Here is a 25,099-nt window from a genome sequence, read left to right on the forward strand (position 1 = left end):
CGTGCGTACAAGGGCTAAGTCTTCAGCTTGAGAGTCGGGGGGTTAGAGGTTTTCTGAAGTCTGATATTTTGATGCTCTATCAAGAAACTGTTCTTGCAGTTAATGTGAATACAAGCATATGACTTCATCTATCTTTTACTGCATAAGCTCATTGTTTTGACATGTAGATTAAATCTTACGTATTTTTCCATCATATGCTCAGTTTGAATTGATTAGGGTCGGGACAGGTTTATTTAAAAGGTTTAAATAGTCTATAAAGCTTTGGTATTTCAATTTTGGAAGATGTCATTTAATGACGGGCAATTTGGAGGAGTTAAGTGTATATAAAGCCAAAACATTGTATTATTAGATTGTGGAATGGTTAAAACTGCAGTCATTTCAGACAGGCTTCAGCTTGTATAAGAGCAGTGTGAACAGCAAGCTTTGACAAGATATTTTGAAGCTTTTAAAGTGCCATTCATCTCCAGTTTGTAAATTGTAAACACAGATCATAATGGGAGTGCTGACTGCCACTGCTAGCAGGCTTCAACAATTCTTGAATAAGCTTCTAGCAGGCTTCAGCAGACTTTTCACAAGCTTCAAGTGACAATGAACTCTCCTATTAGAATCCGTGTTCAACATTTACAAATTGAGGTTCAATGGTACGTTGAAATCTTCAACAAAGCTTGCTGAAAACTCTGCAAATGCTTTGTCAAAGCTTGCTGCTCGCTGCTCTTATACAAGCCAAAGCCCGTGTGAAACAGGCCTAAAGCTCCATACACACTATCAGTTTTTCTGCTGAGTTTTTCTTTCAGAGTTACCAAAACCATATAATATGAGGTCAAACCTTAGGAGTTTCAATTTGTATGCAACCAGGCCGGCCCTTCTACTACATGGTTTTGGTAAACCTGAAGGAAAAACTCAGCAGAAAAACTGATAGTGTGTATGGGGCTTTTGTGTTTTTTTTTTCTTTTTTTTTCTGTCTGGGTCCCCCCCCTTCCTTCACCATCTGCCCCGCACAACAGGAAGTGAGATGAGCTCTCTCCAGAGTTAGAGGAAATACCATCTGCGACAGCTGTCTCCAGAACAAGTGTCCCCATTAGAAGATTTCTATTATTTCAGTGACAATTGTAAAAGTTTTTTCCATTGTACACATTTCTGTCTCAGTGACTATAGGTTTGCCTGGAAGAACAGAACAGAAGGGATGAATTTCCCTAGCGGGGACAGAGATGGCAGTAAAAACCTGACATGAGTTCTAATGCCCCTTACACACAATCGGACTTTGCGACAAACCGTGGAATTTTGTTTGAAAGTTGTTGGCTCCAACTTGTCTTGCATACACACGGTCACACAAATGTTGGCCAACAATTACGAATGTGGTGACGTACAAGATGTACGTCAAGCCAAGAAAAAGGAAGTTCAATAGCCAATGCGGCTCCTTCTGCTTGATTCCGAGCATGCGTGAACTTTTGTGCGTCTGACTTGTGTAAACACAATCGGAAATTTCCAACAACAAAGTTTTGTTGGTGGAAAATTTGAGAACCTGCTAGGCAACATTTGTTGACGGAAAGTCCGACGACAAATGTTCAGATGGAGCGTACACACGGTTGGATGTGAGCTTGTTGGCTGAAAGCTCCAACATTTGTTGTTGGAAAATCCGATCGTGTGTACGGGGCATAACTCTTCCACATTATATACACAACTGAACACTAACTAAATATACACTTTTAACAATCTAACAAATGTAATATATCTCTAGGGACTCCAGTGGTGAGCTATCTGCACTCCCAAAGGCATATCTGAGAGCCTCAGGTTACGCTAATCATGGTAACATGTATCTAAAGAAAAGGGAAATTATCCCCAAAACTATAACTGACACTTACTGTCCCCCAAAAAGCTGCATCCCCAAAAGTGCGAAGACCACAATGAAGAGGAAAAGAAGGAACAAAAGACTGACGATGGACTTCATGGAGTTTAGCAAGGACACCACCAAGTTTCTCAAGGAATTCCAGTACCTGCAAAACACCAGCAGCAAGTTTATAACCCACATCACATATGCAGGTCACAGCACATCTTTTAATGGCCGGACCACCATGGGCAATATGGGATTACACCATAGGCAGATGGAGCTCTTACTTTGTGACTTTGAAAATACGGAGAAGACGCAGTGCTCGAAGCACACTGATCCCAAACGAAGTCCCTGGTTTTACTGCTGCCCAAATCACCTCGAATATACTTCCCACTATCACCTGTAAGAACAACACACAGTAAAATGGCCTTGATACTGCATTACAAAATCATGGACTGAAGAGGTGGATGAGGAAGGCGATTAACTAACAAGCTACATTTTTTTCATTATGATCTTGCAAGAGGGAAAAAAAAAGCTGGAGAACAACCATGGCTGTCCTTTCCGCCTTCTTTCTCATAATCTTCTGCTGTATTCACATTGACTATCCTGCATGAAGATAAAGCCACTGAACCAATTTCCAATAATCACCAGTAATTCAATCTTTATTTGTAGCCAAATGTTGTCAAAATGTAGTTAATACCTTTTGCATGACTAACTTGAATATACAGTAGGTGCATGCTTTTATAATCACTTTGTTCTCTTCAGGACATGGTTTTCATTTTTCAATTTTTATTTGGCATTTAAACGCAAAGAGCCTGCTTTAGGCCACATAGGTAGAAAAAAAAACATTGCGTTTGTAGCCTTGTAGCATTTAATTTTTTTACAAATCTGAAAAAATATTGATTAAGGGGGCGCCTCATTGGGACGATGGTATCTTGTTTAATGTTTACCTAAATTATACATGAAAAGAAGAGGAGGCTCTACAAAAAGGATTATCTCCAGAAAAAATCCTAAGAGCATGGGGGACACGGTATCAGGAAATGGTAGGCAAGAAATCTTAAAATTGATTAAATTTTATTAGAAAATAAAGAAAAAGAAAAAAAGACACATACATACAAACAATAGCCATAAAGACATATTGATAATGGTCAGTCTATATAAAACCAATAATGTTGTACAATAGTAGCTAGAAACCCCACACAAGGGGGTTTTTACATTAGTGTAGAGTAGACGTATAGCTCGACTGGTTTCGCGGCAAAGAGCCGCTTCCTCAGGAGACGTCACCTACAATATCTAACACACAAAGAAAAAATAATGAATTGATATTTTCCAAAAAAGAAACAACATTTTGATAGTTCACCATAGGTTAAAAAAACTGGGTTTTTCTGGAGTTAATCCTTTTTGTAGAGCCTCCTCTTCTTTTCACAAATCTGAACAAAGATGGCTAGAGGCTAGTGAACAGCGCCAACGTCATATCCTGTCCCTAACCCGCACGAAATCGAGGCTTGCACCTCACACCGGTTCCTGGAGATGGAACGGCGAGCAGAGGCTCTACTCGGAATGCTGGATAGACTTGTGCCCGTCTAAAGGCACCATACCATGTGAGTGCGCATTTGTTATATATGGTTTATAGAAAAATAAAGGAATGTTGCGCAATGATGGTCGTTTGTTCTCTATGAGGATTTGCAATCACTGAAAGGTGGAGAAATATGGAATGAATATTGCTACAATTGTTGGGAAACCCATGGCATACTTCTACAAAAAGAACAACTAATCCAGCCATATATTTGAGGTGTTTTGATTATCACTTTCTGGCGAGTGCAAACTTTGGAAGCTGGTGGTAAATCACAAATTGGTGGAATATATAAACACGGATTTGAACCTTGAGCACGTGGGTTAAACTACTTGTGAAAAGGAGCACTGGGACTTCTATAACCACCGGGAAAAAATTATTTAAATGGTAATAAACGTAAAAAAATTCACATATACATATTTTGAATCGCTACTTTTTATGCGTTTACATCATGTGTTTATTCTAATGCATGCCATGTCACTGATGGACGCACACAGTGTTTACTGTCACAGATAAAAATATAAAATTTGGGGTTGACACAGTTACCCATCATATCAATTTAAAAATGTATTGTCTATGGGGAGAAAAATCTTTTATGCATCGATGTGCCCAGAGCCGCAAAAAACAAAATCAAAATTGTTATTTTTGAGGGGAATAATTTAAGCGTATGTATAGAAGCATCTATGGGCATATTTTCCAAAAAAAGCTGCGCTACAATAAGTGGGCATATGTATGTGTAAATTGAAACACTGGTAGCAAGAAGAGGTTGTATTTTGCGAGTGTACACTCCAAGGTCTTTTAGGCGGAACTTCACCCAAAAGGGGAAATTCCGCTTCTTTGCACACCCCCCCTCCCCCTCCACTTTAACCCCTTCTTGCCTAAGGGTAAAACAAATCTTAATCCCTAAGCACAATTTTGCAACTTTATGATATGTACGGTTTTACTAACACATTTTAAATACTTTGTGCCTCCAGGTGTATTATATCACATTTTTTTCAGGACAAATTGGGCTTTCATTTGGTGGTAAATGGTAATGGCAATCTCCTGATTTTATTACCAAATGAAAACTGGCCCAAAATAGTAAAAAAAAATAAAAAAAAAATACTGACATACAAGTCCATCCAGTCCAATCTATGTGTGTGATTCTGTCTTTTTTTAAACCTCACCTACTATGTAACTATGCAACGTAGTACAGCCCAAAAACAATAGTTCACATTTTGCTTTTTTTATCCAACCTAAAACACACTGATAATAATTTAAAAAAAAAATCCAATCCCAAAAAATACTGATCCTGACCTTGACCCAAACACTAACACTGGCACTGACCTAGATCAAATTTGATCTAGGTTTTTTTAATTTTTATTATTAATATTCCTATTATTTTTTTCTGCAAGGAGAGAGAGAGAGATATCTCTCCTCCATTTACAGAGAGAGACAACACAGGGCAGGCTTCACAGTGACTAATCAGCGTGGTAGCCAATCAGAGGGCATCACAGCGATCAGCTGTCCCGATCATTAGTACTGGGCCTGGGACTCACGAGGAGATCTCAGTCTCTGCGCTGGGAGCAATTCAAAGAAGCTCCAGGTGAGCAATCACGTCAGTCCAAACGGTGCTGAAGAAAATGGCTGCACACCAAAGAATTAATCCATAGTTTGAAGAAGCACTGTGTTCAGTGTGAAACGCGTCACCTCCTGGGTCCTGTAACCCTGTGTCATGGTTATGCAATAGAGTTGGTCTGCTTACCTGTTTCCATGTGTTCATCTCTAGAGACCAGCCGACCCTCACCTGACTGCTTTTGTAATCCACCCTCTGGCATGACTCCACCCTAGCTCCTATCAGAGAACTCTATATTAACCTGTGCACTGCAGGCCATCCTTGCTGATCAACCATTGTGTATTCCTTTGTGTGTTAGCTTCCTGTTACCTGCCGTGTGCTCTTCTGTTGTTCCGTTACCGACTTTGGCGTGTCTTTGACTATCCCTGTTTGCCTGTGATCCTGACCTTTTGGCGTGTCCCTGACTATTCCTGTCTGCTTGTGGCCCCAACCTTGGCTTTGTCCCTCACCATCCCTATCCTCCTTTTGCCTACTGTGGGTGTGAGCTGGGGGGCCCTGGGGGTCACGACCTGGAGCCAGTTGCACCCAAGTCCATCCTCACCACCTGTCTCCCGTACCTCAGCAGTCAGCCGTAGGGTCCACAACCTTGCGGTGCACTCCTGATCCCTACGGTGCGCCTCAAGGTGACCTGACACCCTGTCCTTGTGGCTGTCAAGTGTCATGTTTTGGAAATAAACACGTTGGATTAATTCTTTGGTGTGCAGCCGTTTTCTTCAGTTCTGTGCTGGGAGCGCCAGCACAAAGGGAGATACGCAAATATGTGGCCCCACATAAAAAAAAAAACCTTCACTCAAAGCGTACGTTAATATGCAGCCCCAGTGGACTGGGCTAATTGTTGGAAGTTGCTGGGGAGGGTGGGGTGATAGCCTGATTTTGATAGGTACCTGCTCCCTCTCCTGCTCAGATTGACAAAGTTTGGCCCCCACAGCCTTTCCGGGACACATCTCAGGGCCCAGAAGACTTTGGGACCATTCACAAAGCACAGCCCGGCTCACACATGCACAGTGGTAACCGGCTGTGAAACAAGGTTTCCCTATCTTAAGATGCCGGTGCCTGCACTGTGCTGAGAGATCACTCACTGCACGCTCCCAGCACAGTGACTGAACTGTCATAGACAGCTCTCAGTCTCTAGTATAGATCAATGTTTTAAGTGATAGAAAAACTCACCCCAAAATCAAAACAGTTAAAAGATGAGTGAAAGTAGTGCCGAGGACCCAGACCATACATCTTCAGGGACATTTCTGTTAGAAAGAGGCCTAGGAAAACAAACTCTGCAAAATCTGTAAAAAAAAAAAACAAACAAACAAGAATTAGATAGGGTTCATTTTAATTCTTTTATTTCTGGTATTGCTTTACAAAAATACCATATCCATCAGTGGTGGCTGGTGGCTAATATTTTGGGGGAGGGGACGGAAAACAAAACTGCCCCCCTCCCATATGGGAGACGGACAGCAGCAATCAGTGCCCTACGGGAGACGGATGGCGGCCATCAGTCCCCCCCCCCCCCTTGGGAGACATAAAAGGAAGATGCTGCTCCTCGCTCCAGGGAAGAGCTGGGGCCGTTGCTTCTCCTCCCGGCTGAATAGGAAGTGTGTCCTGGGACTGCCTGGCCAATCTGGACTCAAGAACCACTTCCTGATTGGCCGGCCAATCAAGAAGACAATAGCGAATATTAATTTGCTATTGTCATACAACTGGGTTGGCTCGGGTGCAGTGCTCTGCATCCCCAAGCCCACCCTTTTTTAAGCCAATTAGAACCTCAGACTCTAATCACGTGCTTAAAAAAAAAATCCATTGGAATTCATGCATTCGGCACCTTGCATGTAGATTAGGGACCAGGCGCATGGATTAGGGGGGCGGCGCCCCCTGCACCCCTAATGGACGGGCCGCCACTGATATCCATTGACAGAATACATTGATATATTGGGCTACAAAAAAAATTTGGTTAAACACCAAAGCTATTGGGCCAAATTCATACTGGAATGGACAGCTGCTGGAGCTCTTTACCTTTGCGGCAGCTGTTCCTTATGACTGTGGTAGGGGACGGTGTGGTCCACGATTTAACCCAATCAATCCCTCAATCACATTATTTGAAGTGTACAAAATAGCACTTTGATGTCCAAAGCGACATAAATAAAGTCTCACCCCATTCTTTTCAATAGCACCCATTCAAATTGGCGTGACTTAGGTGCCTCCACTACGTTTGTGCGAAGTTTGATACACCTTAGATCCATTCAGTATCAATCCAGATCAAAGTCACACTGGAATTTGTGCAGCTTTGGAGATGCACTAATGTGAATGGAGCCTTAAAGCTCATTAACAATATGTAAATGTCCATAGTATAACCATAAGTTCCCTTTCAAGTGTAAGAAAAGCCTAATGCCCTGTACACACGACCGGTTTTCCCGCATAAACTCTGATGCCGCGTACACGCTATCGGACTATCCGGCGGACAAACCGCTGGACTTTGAAGCGGAGGTCCGCCCGGACTTTCCGAACGAGCGGACCCGCCCACACACGACTGGACGTTTCCGGTGGACTAGGTGCGGCGGACAAACTGTCGGACTATGGCGGGAGTCCGCTGGACTTTAAAATGAACGGACTTTCTTCCATGTGTGGGCAAGTTTGTTTATTTCAAAACGCGGCTCCAGGTAGACGGGACTAGCGAAGGAAGTCAATGGCCCAGTCACCTGGTATGGACTGAAAGGGGAAGCCCTATGCCGAAAAAACAGCGTGGGGTCCCCCCAAAGTCCATATCAAACCCTTAGCGCCCCCCCTCCTGAGCTATACCAGGCCTCGTGCCCTCAACATGGGGGGTACTTCGGGGAAGAGGGGGCCCTGCGGCCCCACCACCTTAAGGCACCTTGTCCCCATGTTGATGAGGACAAGGGCCTCTTCGCGACAACCCTGGCCGTTGGTTGTCGGGGTCTGCGGGTGGGGGGCTTATCGGAATCCGGGAGCCCCTTTTAATAAGAGGCCCCCCAGATACCGGCCCCCCACCCTATGTGAATGAGTACTGGGGTACCATGTACCCCTACCCATTCACCTGGTGAAAAAAAGTGTAAAGAAAAAACACGTTTTTAAAATAATTGATTGCACAGCTCCGGGGGTCTTCTTCCGTCTTGGGGGGTCTTCTCGCCGGACTCCTCCGCTATCTTCTGCTAGCTCTTTTACTAGCGAAGGAGCCTGGCTTTCTTCTTCCGACTTCGGAGGTCTTGTCCCCCTCTTCGGGTCTTCTTGCCGGGCCCTCCGCTTTCTTCTTCCAGCTCTTTACTAGTGGTGGCATGGTCTTCTGTTGCCGCCGCCGCCTCTTCTTCCGACTTCGGGGGTCCTGTCCCCCTCTTTGGTGGTCTTCTCCCCCTCTTCGGTTCTTCTTGCTGGGCCTCTGCTTTCTTCTTCCAGCTCTTTTACTAGCAGTGGCCCGGTCTTCTGTCGCCGCCTTCTCTTCTTCTTCCTTGAGATGTTGACTCAACGCTCTCTCTGGCCACGAAGACAGGGATGCGTTGTGCGGCGACTTGTACAGGGACAATGGGCGGGTTCACCGGATGATGTAACATGGTGACCCCGCCCCCTTATGATATCACAGTCCCGGAGGCAGGTCCGTTCATTTTAAAAGTCCAGCGGACTGGCACACACGCAGCCGGATTCCGGCGGACAAGTTTGAGTCAAAACTTCTTTCTAAGTCCGCCGGACTTTTGGAAAGAAAAGGTCAGCCGGAGCTCACACACGGGTGAATTGTCAGGCGGACTCTGGTCCGCCGCTGAGCGTGTGTACGTGGCATGAAGGTTTTTCTGACGAAGTTCTGATGGAATTCCGCTGAAACTGTCTTGCGTACACACGATCACACCAAAGTCTGACTGTCAAGAACATGGTGATGTAAAACACGTATGATGGGACTAGAAAAAGGAAGTACAATAGCCAGTAGCAAATAGCTTCCGCCTCATACTTGCTTCAGAGCATGCGTCGTTTTTGGTCCGTCGGAACAGCATATAGACTAGCGGTTTTCCCGATAGAACATGTTAGAACCAATTCCTATTTCTAGGTTCGTCATAATTTTTGCCGTAAAAAGTCCAATGAGGCACACACACAATCGGAATATACGATGAAAAGCTCCCGTCTGACTTTTTCTGTCGGACATTCCGCTCGTGTGTACGTGGCATAGTTGTACCTATTCTTAAACACGTTCCTCCTATCTTGCTTAACCTATGTAAAAAGATATTTGTACTTACCCATTTTTCTTCCGCCTCAGACAAGTCATGTGATCCCACAGCTCCAACTCCCCTGTGCAATGGAGAGAGTGCCAAGAATGACTTGTCCATGGGACCCTGTGGGTGGCATTATTGCTCCCTGAATTCACAGCCATTGTCCCTTACACAAAGCTGCAGGATCATGTGGCCTGCCGGGCTCGGATTAAAAATCGGTAAGTGCACAGATCTTTTTGTAAAGGTTATGCAGTTTAGGTAGGAAGAGGTGGGATGAAACATTTTAAAGCGGGAGTTCCCTGGGACTCCGCGTTTTTTTTTTTTTTTAAAAGCCAGCAGCTACAAATACTGCAGCTGTTGACTTTTAAAATAGTGACACTTACCTGTCCAGCGCGCCCGCGATGTCGGCACCCGAAGCCGATCTCTAGATCGTCTGTCGGGTGCTGCCGCCGCCATCTTGGGTATGGGAATCAGGAAATGGAGCCTTTCGGCTTCATTTCCCGGTTCCCTACTGCGCATGCGCGAGCCGCGCTGTGCAATAAGGGCGGTCCCCGCTGCCTCTGGGATCTGTGTGTTTCCCAGCAGGCAGCGGGGCACTTGCGGAAAGCGGCGGGCACTTGCGGAAAGGGGCGTAATCTACGCCCCTTTCCGCAGAGAGCTATCCCGGAAGTGGGTGCAGAATACCTGTACTGTACAGGTATCTGCACCTCCCTCCCCCCTGAAAGGTGCCAATTGTGGCGCCGGAGGGGGGGAGGGTTCTGATGAGCGGAAGGTCCACTTTAGGGTGGACCTCCGCTTTAAGAATAGTTGGGAGTTTTCTTCTACATTGAGGCTTTTCTATTTATCTAATTTTGCAATTTTTCACATACAGGTAAATCAGATTTTTTTTTTGCTAGAAAATGACTTAGAACCCCCAACCATTATATATTTTCTGAAAGCAGAGACCCTGTAGAATAAAATGGCTGTTGATGCAAATTTTTATGTCACGTGATATTTGCGCAGCCGTTTAGCAAAAGCAAATCGTCAGGAAAAAAAAAATACACTTAAATGCATTTTAGTGCACACAAATACAATATATGACCCATTTTTACTAAATTATAAAAGATGATGTTATGCCAAGTGTGACAGACCTAGCCGGGACAGAGGCTGTTGGAGGGGACAGAATGCGAGCCTCTTGCCTTGCGATTATGGGCCCTGGCATTTGGGGGAACAGTGCTCTTTGTGAGCTGTATGCCTGGGGACCCCTGAGGTGGGGTTACTTGGATTCAGGTCCATGCCGCTCCCCAAGACACACAGACTCTGGATATGTATTTGCCATATTAGCAATAGACTGAATCACACTGTTGGGACACAAACTGTTAGATGCAAATGTCATCAACTCCAGCCACCTGTCTGTTGTGTAAATTAGTCTAGTCTGGCTTGTAAGAGTATTCCACACATTGTTGTTTGTGCTAATTAACCTTGTGTTTATGTTTATGGTAATGTGTATTGAATAGTCAATCTGAGAGATGGGACTTTTCAGGGTAAGACTTGTCTCCTAGCTCACTGACAACTAGTCTGGGTCAATGATTAGATAATTAGATAATTAGCTCATGCTAATTAGGTTAGGTTTTAGTCTTCTACTGTATTATAAATACTTGGCATTTTGGTTCTAATAAATCAGTCCATGTTGAGCAGCTAAGCAAGTGTCGTCTTGTTTTATGCTTGTGAGCGGTTGGAATATCTGATATCTATATTCAGACTTAGGAAGCGGCATACTGACGTAAGCACTCAAGCGGAGTGTAGGGATTGGTTCCGTCACACCAAGTAAATAGATACCAAACCATGTCAAGATTTAAAATTTGGCATGCCAGTGAAATGGTGACGCTTTAAAATCTTTCACAGCAGCCTTTCTCAACCAGAGGAAACCTTGTAATAACTTTCCGGTCTCGGGGGAACCCCCTGCTAAAAATGACTATATCTACAACTCACGATACATTAGTGCGATGATCCGTGGAAAGAATGCTCCTTACACTTGTGGTTAATGGGAAGAATATCCGCCTTACAGACAGCTAAAAGGCTCAATGGTGTCAGTGGGAACATATCTGAGAGGCAGAAATTGCTCGTAGCTCAAGGAATCCCTAACAACATCCGAAGAAAACCTGGTTGATGCTTTGCAGGGTACCAGTTTAGATTCAAATGTGAGCTCTGGCACTAGAAGTACTGATCCCTCTCTAATGTTTGTGGCGATTCCTCACATGCCTGGTGCAATTACAGTTTACATATGTGTGCGGGACATAAGCACACAGTCACATTTGTGCTGGAGCACGGGGGCGGGGGAGCAACTACCCCCTAAAGGGAAGTTCCACTTTTCCAACTCCTCCCCCCAACTTTTGAACATTTTGGGGGGGGAGGGGGAATGAGAACCTGGTTTTGAAGTTAAACCCCCCCCCCCCCCGCCTCTGCCTGCAGCCTCTTGGGACACATCACAGGTCCTCGGAGGCTGTGGAACCAGTCACAGGGCGCAGCACGGCTCACGCATGGCTATGAAGGCACAAGGAGTCATAGCTGGCATAGAGCCACTGTGGACCTGAAGACTGGTGAAGAACCAGCCCTGGTGAGGAAAACACTGGATTCCTAAACAGGTAGGTATCCTTTTATTTAAAATCAGCAGCTACAGTATTGTAATTTTTTTTTAAGGGGAGGGGGACTGAAAAACCCCTCCTTAAGGAATGATTGTGGGCAAAGAACTCTTACCTTTCTGCAAGAACCTTAAACCATTTATTAATATTAGGACTAACAAGTAGTGTGGAGTCAGCTACTTACACAGGGCTTTGGTGAGCCACGCTGGCTGGTTGTAGTGTACAATGGCAACGCAAAGTGTGTTCAATGCAACCACGCACAGCACAAACCAGTAAAAGCTTTGTGCCTTAACCATGCGGCGAATGAAGAACCGGAACATCTTTTCCTTGCGGCGGAGGTAGGATGAGCTCTCGTTTTTTCCACTTTTCAAGCTTGACCGGGCAAAGGGGGATCCTGTAGATAGAAGGAATCATTACAGGCAAACTCTTGGCAAGCAAGAAAAATACAGCTGAACTACATACAGTATATGGGAGATGATGATCCTTCCTAACTATATGTAAATCTGTACAGTTATTCCTCTGCTAAATGTACCCTGCCAGACAGCACAGCCAGGTGCCTGACTTTCACTGTAGCAACAACAAAACTTGGTCATGAAGCACACCTCCGTTCTGCTAACCGGTGAAGTTGTGAGTTAAGAGCGAGGCTTGGTTGTCCTCGGCTCTGGCTACCCGTGTTTCCCAGCTTCCATATGCATCGACGCGTGACATCCCACGAGGGCTGGTGTAAGGATTTTTGACACCCTAGACGAAACCTAATTTTGCCGCCCCCTCTTGGCTCCACCCCCTTATCCCTGCCATGTATACCCCACCTTTTTAATGAAGCTCCCATCAAATGCAGCCTCACCAGTGCCCATCAAATGTAGCCTCACAAGCGCCCTTCAATGCAGCCTCACCAGTGCCCATCAATGAATGTTTGCTTGCTTCCATTCATTTGGGAGTCGGGACACAGTCCTCTGCCACTGCTGCACTTCTGACACTATGTGCGAATGGAGCTGCCTGCTGATGCTGAGACTTAGCTGCTTTCCACAGAGAGAAGCGAGCAGGAACCCCAGTGGCCGGGTGCCCTAGGCAGTAGGGTGCCCTAAGCGGCTGCATATTTTGCCAAGTGGTAGCACCGGCCCTGCACCCCACACAGTGGACAGGGTGGAGCCCGCGGGGGGTGTCCTCTGGTAGGAGTATAGCAACACACAGCATTGATGACCCACCTTGCTAAGTCGCTCCTGCTTTATTTGATTGGCCCTAATTCAATCCCTGATTGATTATTTAAACTCTGCAGCAGGTGCAGCCTAATTGTCACCACAGGAGCCCGACTTGCTCCATGTGCTGTGCAGATCTGCCTCTGGTATGCAATGACAGAATTTTTAAATACTTCTTCCTTTGCTACTATCTGGCGTGGTCAGCCTTTGTTATTGCCCTATACAATGCTGCTTTGCTTGCATTGATTTTTATGGGGCTTTCTCTGCTTGCTATTACAGAATGGTAGCGAACAAGCTACAATAGACTGCCTGTTAGCAGCTACTTCAGCACGGGTTCACAATGCATCCTGCATGATTGCACCAACAATCTTTTGAATTGATCCTTCTCCCTATGTGAGCAAAAGGAAAGGTAAAACGTCAATATTAATCTGTAATATGAAATCTGTTTGCATGTCATTTTGATATGAACATATACTGTATATATTCATATATGCTTTTTTGTTCTTTATTATTAATTTGACCACCTGTTTGCAGATTCCAGCCTACTGGGCTCCCTCAGCTAACCTACTGCTTTTGGTCCGACCGGGCCCATTGCCCCCCCCCCCCCCCCCTGTGGTGTGTTTTGTGAGAGAAAGCTCTGCGTCTGCACATCACTCCATACAGCATGGTGAGTTGCATTATTCTATGTGACTTGGCTATTGTTGTATACTTATGTCATTTTTAGATGTATACTTACCTAATGGTTTACTTTGTAGAACATCTTCCTTCTTTCTACATAAGAGCATCCCTGAAGAAGATATACAATACTGCATTATTCGAAACGCGTCGGATGTCTCTGTAGTCCTTTTTTGCTATATGATGTTCAAACACTCATGCTGTAATCTCTGTATTCTGTTTCTAGGTGCAATGTTTTTTAAACACTTTTAATTATTAATGTTTGATATAATAAAGATTTGTTAATTATTTTTCTATACTAGTTTGGAGCTCATTTGTCTGTATTGCTACTTTAAATAGTCCCATTAAACAAGGAGGGTATTCTTTTTTTCTTTGGACAATGAACGAAAAGCATCACACTGGTGATGGTCATTTGGTTTCTCTATGCCTATCAGCTTGGTCCCTATCAGCACATGTGCACTACATAGATCCCGATTGGCTCCCCTGAGGGCAGGGGATTGCAGAAAATTGATATTAACACAGATTTAAGCAATTACCCTACTGTAATTTTAAATATTTTGTTTTTAATTTTTTTTTTTTTTTTTGTTTTAGACAGCATTTTTGAATTTTAAGAGATCATATAACTCGTTTTAGTAAGTCACTTATTTTAACAAATCACAAGGCAGGTCAGGCTTTGCTCCTACAAAAGCAATGTGTACAGTAAATCAAAGCTGGGCTGCTAAGCAAATTTAAAAATGTTTTTTTTCACGACAACAGTAAAATGACACTCACATGGGCGATTATCACATCCTGTGTGAACAGTTAAGGATGGCTGCATATTTTTGCTAGAAAGGATGAACCACCGCTCCAAAGTAATCCTCGAGGACTGAAGCTCTGTCTCCTATTGATGAGTCCCCAGGTGCTGACCATTACACACACACACCATGAGCAAACAAGCAGGACAAAACTCTGGATAGCCGCACACTTGAAAAAGACTTTTAAAGATGGGATTTCAACAACGTGGGTCACATCAAAACAAAATCAAAAAATCCACAGCAAATGAATAACAGGGTACAGGAAAACCGACTCGTTTCGCACTGTAATCAGTGCTTACAGTGCGTATGAGTAAGCACTGATTATGGTGCAAAACGCGTCAGGTTTTTTTGCTGTACCCTGTTATTCTTTTGCTGTGGATTTTTTGACTTTGTTTTGATGTGACCCACGTTGTTTTAATTAAAGATGGGATTTCAAGTCTTTTTCCAGTGTGCGGCTATCCAGAGTTTTCTCCTGCTTGTTTGCTCACACAGCATTCCCTGCAAATTCTTGCAGCAAAAATATGCAAACTGCCCATGTCAATGTAGCCTAAAGCCCCATACACATGATCAGAAAATGCTTCAAAAGCGTTATTTTTTTGTACCAATTGTATGATAATCTGATCATTAGTACACAGCTTTCATCCTATAATCTTCTGAAGGGACAAACACGAAAATTTTTCTCGCGCGATACCAGATCTTATCATTTTGGTGTAATCAGTACAGTTTTCATCTGAAAATACAATACATCACGTCCAAATTTTTATTCTGCCATATGAGAATTTTTGTACTTTAGTAACCTATCCATTTTTGACATGCAGACTAGCATGCAAAAAAAAACAAAAAAAACCCCAAAAAAACAGACAATCGTTGGTCCGATAATCTCATCATGTGTATTAGGCTTACGGCTGGGAAATTTAGGCTAGAGCTACATTGGTTATTAGGGATGAGCCTAGGATGGTTTGCATTCTCTTCCAAACCCACCAGAGCAATCACGCTAGGAAGTTATCAACGTACTTGGTCAGTCATAAACAGCCCAGGCATTCCCTGCCCTGCAGCTGCACATATACAAGATACATGCGCTTATGATTGGCCAAGTACAGTGCCTTGAAAAAGTATTCGTACCCCTTGAAATTTTCCACATTTTGTCATGTACATTTACGCTTTTTGGTTGTAACATGACAAAATGTGGAAAATTTCAAGGGGTATGAATACTTTTTTCAAAGCACTGTACATTAACAGCTTCCTGGCAGACTCGCTCTGGTGAATTTAGACTAAGATTCCAACGGGCCTGGGCTCATCTCTACTGGTGATCTACTTAAAATTGCCTAGTATCAAAAAATGTAAAACTCTAAAATGGCAATTTCCATTTTGAATACAGTAAAGAAGGCTGTTTCTCTTGGGGGGGAGGGGGGTTGACATGTGTGTCCCATTGGGATTTCCCTTCACTTCCTGTCCCATATCCAAAACAAGAAGTGAGAGTAAATCACTCCAAAGTGACCATCAAAAAAAAGGGCCCCAAGTGAGCCAGCAAAATAAAAATTACAGTTTGGGGACAATCTCTTGTTGTCCTAATTATTAGACTTTTCTTGTTATTTATTTTTATTAAGGATCCCTTTTTTTATTTTATATTTCAAAGCCCTCCGGGCAACTTTGATGTTAAAAATTCAGGGAGCTAAGCTACCTCAGACTCATGGATGGCCCTGCTAAATCAATGTACTTGGCCAATCATAAGCGCATGCATCTTAGATATGTGCAGCTGCAGGGCAGGGAATGCCTGGCCCACTTATGAATGACCAAGTACATTGCCTTGAAAAAGTATTCGTACCCCTTGACATTTTCCACATTTTGTCATGTTACAACCAAAAAACTTAAATGTACATGACAAAACGTGGAAAATTTCAAGGAGTATGAATACTTTTTCAAAGCACTGTACATTCTGGTGAATTTAGACTAAGATTCCAACGTGCCTGAGCTCATCTCTACTGGTGATTTCCATTTTTTGATACTAGGCCATTTTAGAGTTCTACTTAAAATTTCTTTTTCCATTTTGAATACAGTAAAGAAGGCTGTTTCTCTTGGGGGGGAGGGGGGTTGAGATGTGTGTCCCATTGGGATTTCCCTTCACTTCCTGTCCCATATCCAAAACAAGAAGTGAGAGTAAATCACTCCAAAGTGACCATCAAAAAAAAAGGGCCCCAAGTGAGCCAGCAAAATAAAAATTACAGTTTGGGGACAATCTCTTGTTGTCCTGATTATTAGACTTTTCTCGTTATTTATTTTTATTAAGGATCCCTTTTTTTATTTTATATTTCAAAGCCCTCCGGGCAACTTCGATTTAGCAGGGCCATCCATGAGTCTGAGGTAGCTTAGCTCCCTGAAGTTTTAACATTCTTGTAACTACCCTGTTTGGTGGTCCTCTTACAAGTCAAGTGATAAATGTGATGGAGGAGGTGCAGGTTACACAAGTAGAACGCAGCAGCACCTTGCAGTAATCAATTATGATCAACTGACACTGATAAATACTAGAGTCACATTATTTGATATACAGACCACCACTAGAGAATGCCAGTGTTAATCTCATTGCTTATTATACAGAGGACCGATATTTGGAGGGAGGAAAATCACACTGCTTCATATATACAGATGACCACTAGAAAGAGGGAGCACAAATCACATTGCTTGATACACAGTAGAGCTAAGGAAAGCTAAATAACATTGCTTAATATTATAAATCCAAAACTGGGTTAGAGGCACTCACGGGACTTGCTTAATATATAAATGACCACTAGAGGTAGGGGTGCTGATCACACTGTTTATTATATAAATGATCACTGGAGCAAGGTATAGATAAATCTAATTTCTCGATATACAGATGACCACTAGAGGGGGGTGAGAGATTAGTCACATTGCTTGCTTTACAGATAACCACTACTTGGAAGAAGAGAAAATCACAAAGCATGATATACAGATGACCACTAGAGGGTGTATTCACAACTGTGCACATGAAATGCATTCATGAAAATATGGAAGATTAGGCAAGTATAAATATGGGAGCATTGTCAAAATTTATTGTTAGGTAAAGGATACAATAATAATCACATTTGTGGGGGGAGGCATTTTAACTTGGGCACTTCGTTTGGGACTAACTAGCCCTAAATTGCATGTCACGCAAGAAACCATTTTAAGACACCTGCTTTTTTTTTATCCAAGGCATAAATACAATGCATGTAAATGTACACAAATCAAATTGATATTTACATGACCCCTTTTCACCTACTGTAACATATTAGGTAACAAGATGCTTAGAGGGGATTGTTTGAAGAGGACTTAACAATCCGTTTGTTTCCTAATGCTACGTGCCCCAGTGTCTGTGTTTTATATATATATATATAAAAAAAAAGCCGTCTATACCTTATTTCAGAGTGTCTCTCGGTGCTCACGTGACTGGCCGCCTCTCCCCCGTCTTGATCTGACTGCTACAGCGGGAAGGGCGGAGAATCCCTTCTGATGTCAGTCGGGAGGAGAGGAGGAGAGAGGCAGCCAGTCACAAGCTGCTCTGAAATAAGGTATAAAGCACACACACGGGCACATAGTATTAGGAAACAGAGGATTGCATAAAAAGGTAAAAGTTATTTAGCAGCAGGAGGAGAAGGAAGGGCGCTGTCACGAGCTGAGAGGCAGGGAGGGGGTTAGAGGAGGACATATGAGAGCTGTGGATGACGGAGGCATGTAAAAGGACCACGGTGTCAGGGCTCAGCAGCCACGATAAAGGGCAGAACCAGGCAGGATCAGCCAAGTATTCCAGGTGATACAAGAGGCCAAATTACACAGCACAAGCACTGTGCTGTATAACATGCTTTAAAAGGAACATGATCCATTATTTTATTTTATTTTTTTATTTTTTTTTTAGGGTTACATACGCTTTAACAATTTGTTATTGAATATCTAACTGTAGAATGCAAAAAATCTTACCAAATCCTTAAAATGCTACCAAACCCAGGAGCCTGCATTCAACATATCTGGTCTTCCACAGTACACAGAACACGGAAATGGAATTATTTTAGTAAATATAAACTGCTAAATACCTTTTATCACCAGCAGTATATAGCAGTCTTGTGACTTCTATCATTGTCTGGTTAAAGCTTGTAGGAGGAGTTTTCATTCTCCCCTGATTGTCCTATAAGGCTGCAGGACCCCCTGACCCTCTGTCTGGACAGTGCTGATTGGTCCTGTGCTGATCACATGCACCCTCCCAAGAAAAAGAAAAAAAACTCTCTAGCAATACACACCAAACGGAGCATGTGCAGAGTGGCTCTGTCTTATCAGGAGATGGATTGGGGACAGTGGAAGATGGGGAGGATCAGAGAAGATGGGATCAAACAGCCTTTTTACACAATGCGGAGGATTAACCCCTTAGGTTCCACAGGGAATATAAGCATGCTTTACTGTATATACAGACTGATTTTACGGTTGTGGGTTTAGTAACAATTTAAGTATGTTCTGGATCCTAGCGGTACCATGTCTGGATGTAGTGATATCTCTAAGCCCTTGTGCACACGGTCAGACATTTCGACAACAAAATCCGTCGGATTTTGTCCGAAACTTGTGTTGCATACACACGGTCGGACAAAGTTGTCGGAAAAGCCGATCGTATGTAACGTGATGACGTTATTTAGTTACGACGGGACTACGTTCAGGCTAGTAGCCAATAGCTTTGGCCTAGGAATTTGATCTGAGCATGCGTGGCACTTTTTCCGATCGTTTGTAGAGAATTTCGATCGGACAAAGTCCGATCTGATCACGTTGTCGGAAAATTTTATGGCCCAGCTCTAAAACTTTGTCGGTTGGATATTCAGATGGAAACAGTCCGATGGAGCCCACACACGGTCGGATTATCCCACAACACAATCCGATCGGGCATTTTCCATCGGAATGTCCGACCGTGTGTACAAGGGCTTAGGCATTTGACAGGAGTTCTTCCATTTTCTTTGGTTCAGTGCGCTGACTTCATTGTAAACAGATGGCCTTCTCACTTTATTTTATTTCCTGGTCTTTTTTTTAATTTTATTTATGTTTTAATAAAACATTTTTCTTTAGCCTGGATGTCTCTCTAGATGTGATAAATCTTATGAGATGAAAGGATCGGTTACTTCTACGTCGTCATTATAATGGATGTGTCTTTCCTGATCACATTAGCAGCGGCTATATAATCCGCAATCAGCCAGTAACATTGTTAACCGCAGGCCCAATCGAAGGTGTCCTTAAATCTGGGGAGACACTTCCCACCTTAATTATACATTGCCTGTCCAGAGTTCATTATTCATGAGTCTGGCCGATGGAGCAGAAACTCCGGTACGTGCCGAGGCTACAACAACGGGAAGGAATAAGAGGATTTTGCCACGTCCAATGTCTGTGTATGACTCAACAAACAGAAGGCTCTCCTCTCCAATCATTTCTCTACCAGCTCTTTGTTTCTATGTCAAAAAAACCGAAACACAATACATTACCTATCTCTGTATTCAGGGGAAAGAGGAGCCTTTTATGGGGTCTAGGTCTAAATCATTTTAGATCATAAATATTGGGTCATGGCAGGTACTTTTGTGGCCATCCAAATAGACACACAGACAGGATGGATGGATTGGATAGACAGATAAAATACATAATACATATAAAATCCTAAATATTTTACTGGGACTGTATGCCATACATTACCCTTCTGTATGCATTCAGGGGAAAGAGGAGCCTTTTGTTGGGTCTAGGTCTACATTTTAGATCATAAATATTGGGTCAAGGCAGGTGCTTTTGTGGAAGTCCAAATAGACGCACAGGATGGATGGATTGGATAGACCGATAAAACACATAATTCATACCAAATCCTGAATATTCTACAGGACTTGTATACTAGACATTATCCGTCTATATATTTGAGGAAAGGGGTGCCCCTGTAGAGCCTTTTGTGGGACATTTCATATCATGAATATTGGGTCTGGACAGGTAGACTTGCACATAATTCATTAAAAAAAAACTGGTCCTTTACATTATCTATTGGTCCTGTCTGGTCCTTCACAAGTCTACCTGTCCAGACCCAATATGAAATGTAGACCTAGACCCCACAAAAGGCTCTACAGGGGAACCCCTTTCCTCAAATGTATACTAGACATTATCCGTCTATATATTTATTTGAGGAAAGGGGTGCCCCTGTAGAGACTTTTGTGGTTCATGTGGTTTTTCAAAGTGCAAACCGCACGCAGGTGAGCAGACCTTCAGTACCAGGAGCCCTCATGCTAGATGTCCGTGCCATCTCCCCCACCCCACCCCACCCCCCCTCACATTCTGATAAACTGAAAGAATAGGTCATGCAGGAACAAAGCAGGTAAAGCGCCTATATATCATAATATAACATTTCTCATTTTTGACAAGTACCATCAAAAATTAGATAAAACATAATTCATACCAAATCCTGAATATTCTACAGGACTTATATAGACGGATAATGTCTAGTATACATTTGAGGAAAGGGGTGCCCCTGTAGAGCCTTTTGTGGGGTCTAGGTCTACATTTCATATTATGAATATTGGGTCTGGACAGGTAGACTTGTGAAGGACCAGACAGGACCAATAGATAATGCACATAATATGAAATGTAGACCTAGACCCCACAAAAGGCTCTACAAGGGCACCCCTTTCCTCAAATAAATATATAGACGGATAATGTCTAGTATACATTTGAGGAAAGGGGTGCCCCTGTAGAGCCTTTTTTAGGTCTACATTTCATATTATGAATATTGAGTCTGGACAGGTAGACTTGTGAAGGACCAGATAATACACATAATTCATAAAAAAAACTGTCTGAACCCTTACAAGTCTACCTGTCCAGACCCAATATTCATAATATGAAATGTAGACCTAGACCCCCAAAAAGGCTCTACAGGGGCACCCCTTTCCTCGTATACTAGACATTATCCGTCTATATATTTGAGGAAAGGGGTGCCCCTGTAGAGCCTTTTTTGGGGTCTAGGTCTACATTTCATATCATAAATATTGGTTCTGGACAGGTAGACTTGTGAAGGACCAGACAGACAGGACCGATAGTTTTTTTGGCCCCACAAAAGGCTCTATAGGGGCACCCCTTTCCTCGTATACTAGACATTATCAGTCTATATATTTAAGTCCTGTAGAATATTCAGGATTTGGTATGAATTATGTTTTATCTAATTTTTGATGGTACTTGTCAAAAATGAGAAATGTTATATTATGATATATAGGCGCTTTACCTGCTTTGTTCCTGCATGACCTATTCGATCAGTTTATCAGAACGTGAGGGGGGGTGGGGTGGGGTGGGGGAGATGGCACGGACATCTAGCATGAGGGCTCTTGGTACTGACGGTCTGCTCACCTGCGTGCGGTTTGCACTTTGAAAAGACACATGAATTTTTACAACCCAGGCTTATTGCTATAGTACTTTTTGTATTAACAATGAAAAGGGCCCTTAAAATATGCAAAGGATTTTAGCCACGCTCTACGTATACATTCTCGCCTTTCACAAAAATTAACCAGGGACTGAAGTAACCCGTTGTGCACAATTCCTGTGCAAGCACCAGTGTAAAAGGTTTCTAGGGGAGAGGGGTTGAGCTGAGCCCATGAAAGTCTAGCAGGCAAAGGGTTAAAGCAGGAGTCTCCGTCCGCCTCCAGGAACTAAACGATCGAAGAGGCATTGATTGGTGAGTGGGGGGGGGGCTGGAGCGGCTGGCACAGTCTATAGTAATCCATCTGTAATGGAGCCTGGATTCATGTCATTATGACCGGCAAGCTGGCCGAAGCGTCGTGCGTGAGGGTTGTGCGGGCATCTTGGACTCGGCTTCTTCTGATGTTCCTGCAAAGAGCTTTCTCTCCACCGGCAGTGAGTGCAGATTCAGTGGGTGTCTCTTTGCTGAATAAACAGCCGCCTTAACCTCACGCTTCCATCGCTCGTGACTTCGCAGTCAGCCGCTCTCTGCTGTCAACAGTTTTATACAGTAAAGACTATCGGATATGTTACTCAGGATAAGCCTTCCCTCACATAAAGGGGGATTCCATTATTTGAAAACCATAAGAATGGAAATCATCTAACACCACTGATGCAGCTAACTAGAAAATAACATTTAGATCAAGTGTATCTAATGCCGCGTACACACGATCGAATTGCCCGGCGTTCTTAGTCCGGCAAACAATCCGGCGAATAGTCCGGCGGACTTTCTACCGAACAGACTTGGCCACACACGGACACACAAAGTCCGGCGTTTGCTAGCGCGATGACGTACAGCACATACGACGGGACTAGAAAAAGGAAGTTCAATAGCCAGTAGCCAATAGCTTCCTTTTCGTACTTGCTTCAGAGCATGCGTCATTCTTAGTCCGCCGGACTAGCACACTGATGAACGTATTGTCCGCTGAAACCCAAGTCAGCGGAAAGATTGGAGTGCAAAAATACTTTCTAAGTCCGCCGGACTTTACGCTGAGAAAGTCCGCTGAAGCCTACACACGATCGAATTGTCCGGTGAAATGCGTTTCGGCGGACTAAGTACGCCGGACAATTTGATCGTGTGTACGCGGCATTACCCAAACCTTTTTGTTATTTTTGGATAGTGTAAGGCAAGAGCATCAAACTGGGCCACATTAGCATTGGGGGTTGCCCTCAAATAGTATCCTCTATGGTGTTTTATCTGAGCAGTCTCCGATAAAAGTTTCTTGTGCATGATACCAATGGTGTGCAACCCTCCTTTTCAACTGGCATAGAATTGTACTATTCTCATAATAATTACATACTTTTCCCATTGCCCCCTCCCAGGGCCGCTGATAGGCCAGTACAACTGCCCCTTTTGTACTGGGCCCAGCGTTCTCAGCTCAGCAGGGGGGGGGGGGGGGGGCGAGCAGCCTCAGGGACAGCGCAGAATAAAAAAAACAAAGAATTTGGCTTTCTAAAGTACACCCCCGCTCAGCCGCTCCTACTAGGTCAGGGGTATATTATTGCTATCTTCTGGACCCCCTCTCCGATGATGTGGGAGTGGAAGGACTTTTTTCTCAGTTTTGGACGCATGTGCATTGCATTCCGCGCCCACCCAACTGCTTAAAGTCCTGGCTGCCGCCCTGCCGCTGTGGCCATCTGTTTCCTTCCCTGGCGGAGTGATCTTCCTCCGCTCAGTAGTCGGTCCAAGAGAGAGCCGGTGAGCGGGAGGCTGTGAGGCAGGCGGCGGCAGGCAGCTGACAGGGTCCAGAAACCGAGGAGGAAGCCGGAAGTTGTGGCTACTGCTGGGGGTGGGTGAAAGATATAATGCAGTGCACTGTACTGTATACATTCCTATAATGTCACCATCCGTATCACACAGGCGGCAGTCAGTAGAGGTTCCCTGTCAGTGTGTCCCAGGGCATGGCTGTTGGGTGCTGATCTTGTTTACTTGTGACCAATAAGTTAACAAAATCGGCACCCAACAGCCATGCCCTGGGACACACTGACAGGCCATGATAGAACACTTGCTGACTGCTGTCTGTGTGTTATCAGAGCTTCTTTCACATGGGGCAGAATCCACTTGTTCAGTGGGGGATCTGTCCACTGATCCCCCGCCGAGAGGAATGGGCAGATGACAGAGCTGTGTCCACTCAGCTCTAAGGATGGCTTGTGTGCACACACCGGCTGTCCATTTACACCCAACTGTCCCCCAATCAGATCCACTAGATGGAGGGGAACGGATCCCTTTCTGTTTTGTTTAGCGGATCGGATTGGAGGTAGGCGGGTGTAAATTAACACAAGTCTGTTTAGATCCATTGGTCTATAGTAGTAAATGAAAGGTCAGATCAGGCCCACCTGAAAAATGGACAGGGGGACCTTATCAGACCTGTCATGTGAACCGACCCCTAACATTTTCCCTTTAACTGCTTGCCGCCCGTCCTCGGTACATTTTCTGCATCAGGGTGGCACAGGCAGACTGGATTACATACATGTACTTCATCCAGCCTGTTCCTGCACTTTGTTTCAAGGCAGGGTCTGGGGAGGGGCCATAGGCGGGGTTGAGGGTGGGACTTATCAGTTATGTTGTATGGGGCCCCATGATTTCTATCAGCGGCCCTGCCCCCCACCATCAGAAGTCAAGAGTCCCCACCATCCCTTACATCACAGTGCATCCCCCTTGGCTAGTGTTGCAGCCAGGAAGAAGCTGGGGGCGGAGCTGGGAAGCAGAAAGTGCAGGGTCTGGAGGAGGACTGGAGTCAGCTGCTGGAGTCTGCTGAATGCTGAGACCAAAGGAGGTGGAGATGAGGGTGTGTGGCTGCACAGAGAAACACAGGATCTGTCTTCCTCTCTGCTGTCAACTGCTCAGATGGGGGGGGCAGAGATGAGCCTCTCCACATTGCAAGGAGAAGCACAGGATCTGGCAGAGTAGTTCTGTCCTCTCCTCTACTCCACTCCACCTGGTCTCAGCAGTCGGCAGCAGAGTGCTGCCGTTGCAGGAGAGGTGCAAGGGCCACATGAAACAGCCTGGTGGGCCAGATTTGGCTCGCAGGCCTTGTGGCCTTGCTCGCAGGCCGCAGGCCTCGTGTTTGACACGTGGTGTAAGGTAAGGG

At 44.2% G+C, this 25,099-nt stretch overlaps 1 protein-coding gene across 10 annotated transcripts in view; it reads right to left on the reverse strand.

Annotated features, from left to right (window-relative positions):
* Positions 1 to 25,099, reverse strand: part of CACNA1B (calcium voltage-gated channel subunit alpha1 B) — a 495,135-nt gene that overhangs the window by 197,504 nt on the left and 272,532 nt on the right. For 6 of the 10 annotated variants that reach the window (XM_077467934.1, XM_077467933.1, XM_077467930.1 and 3 more), the window contains exons 12-16: positions 13,772 to 13,822; positions 12,024 to 12,233; positions 6,184 to 6,296; positions 2,116 to 2,228; positions 1,863 to 1,994 (exon numbers count right to left, since the gene is read on the reverse strand). In XM_077467934.1, coding sequence (XP_077324060.1) covers positions 1,863 to 1,994; positions 2,116 to 2,228; positions 6,184 to 6,296; positions 12,024 to 12,233; positions 13,772 to 13,822 — 619 coding nt within the window. The remainder of the gene's footprint in view (positions 1 to 1,862; positions 1,995 to 2,115; positions 2,229 to 6,183; positions 6,297 to 12,023; positions 12,234 to 13,771; positions 13,823 to 25,099) is intronic. The other 4 variants (XM_077467940.1, XM_077467939.1, XM_077467936.1 and 1 more) reach the window with 1 other exon arrangement.

This window comes from Lithobates pipiens, unplaced genomic scaffold (genome assembly GCF_037356315.1).
Source record: "Lithobates pipiens isolate NorthernLeopardFrog02 unplaced genomic scaffold, aLitPip1_a1.2 Scaffold_11, whole genome shotgun sequence".
NCBI classification, from domain to species: domain Eukaryota; kingdom Metazoa; phylum Chordata; class Amphibia; order Anura; family Ranidae; genus Lithobates; species Lithobates pipiens.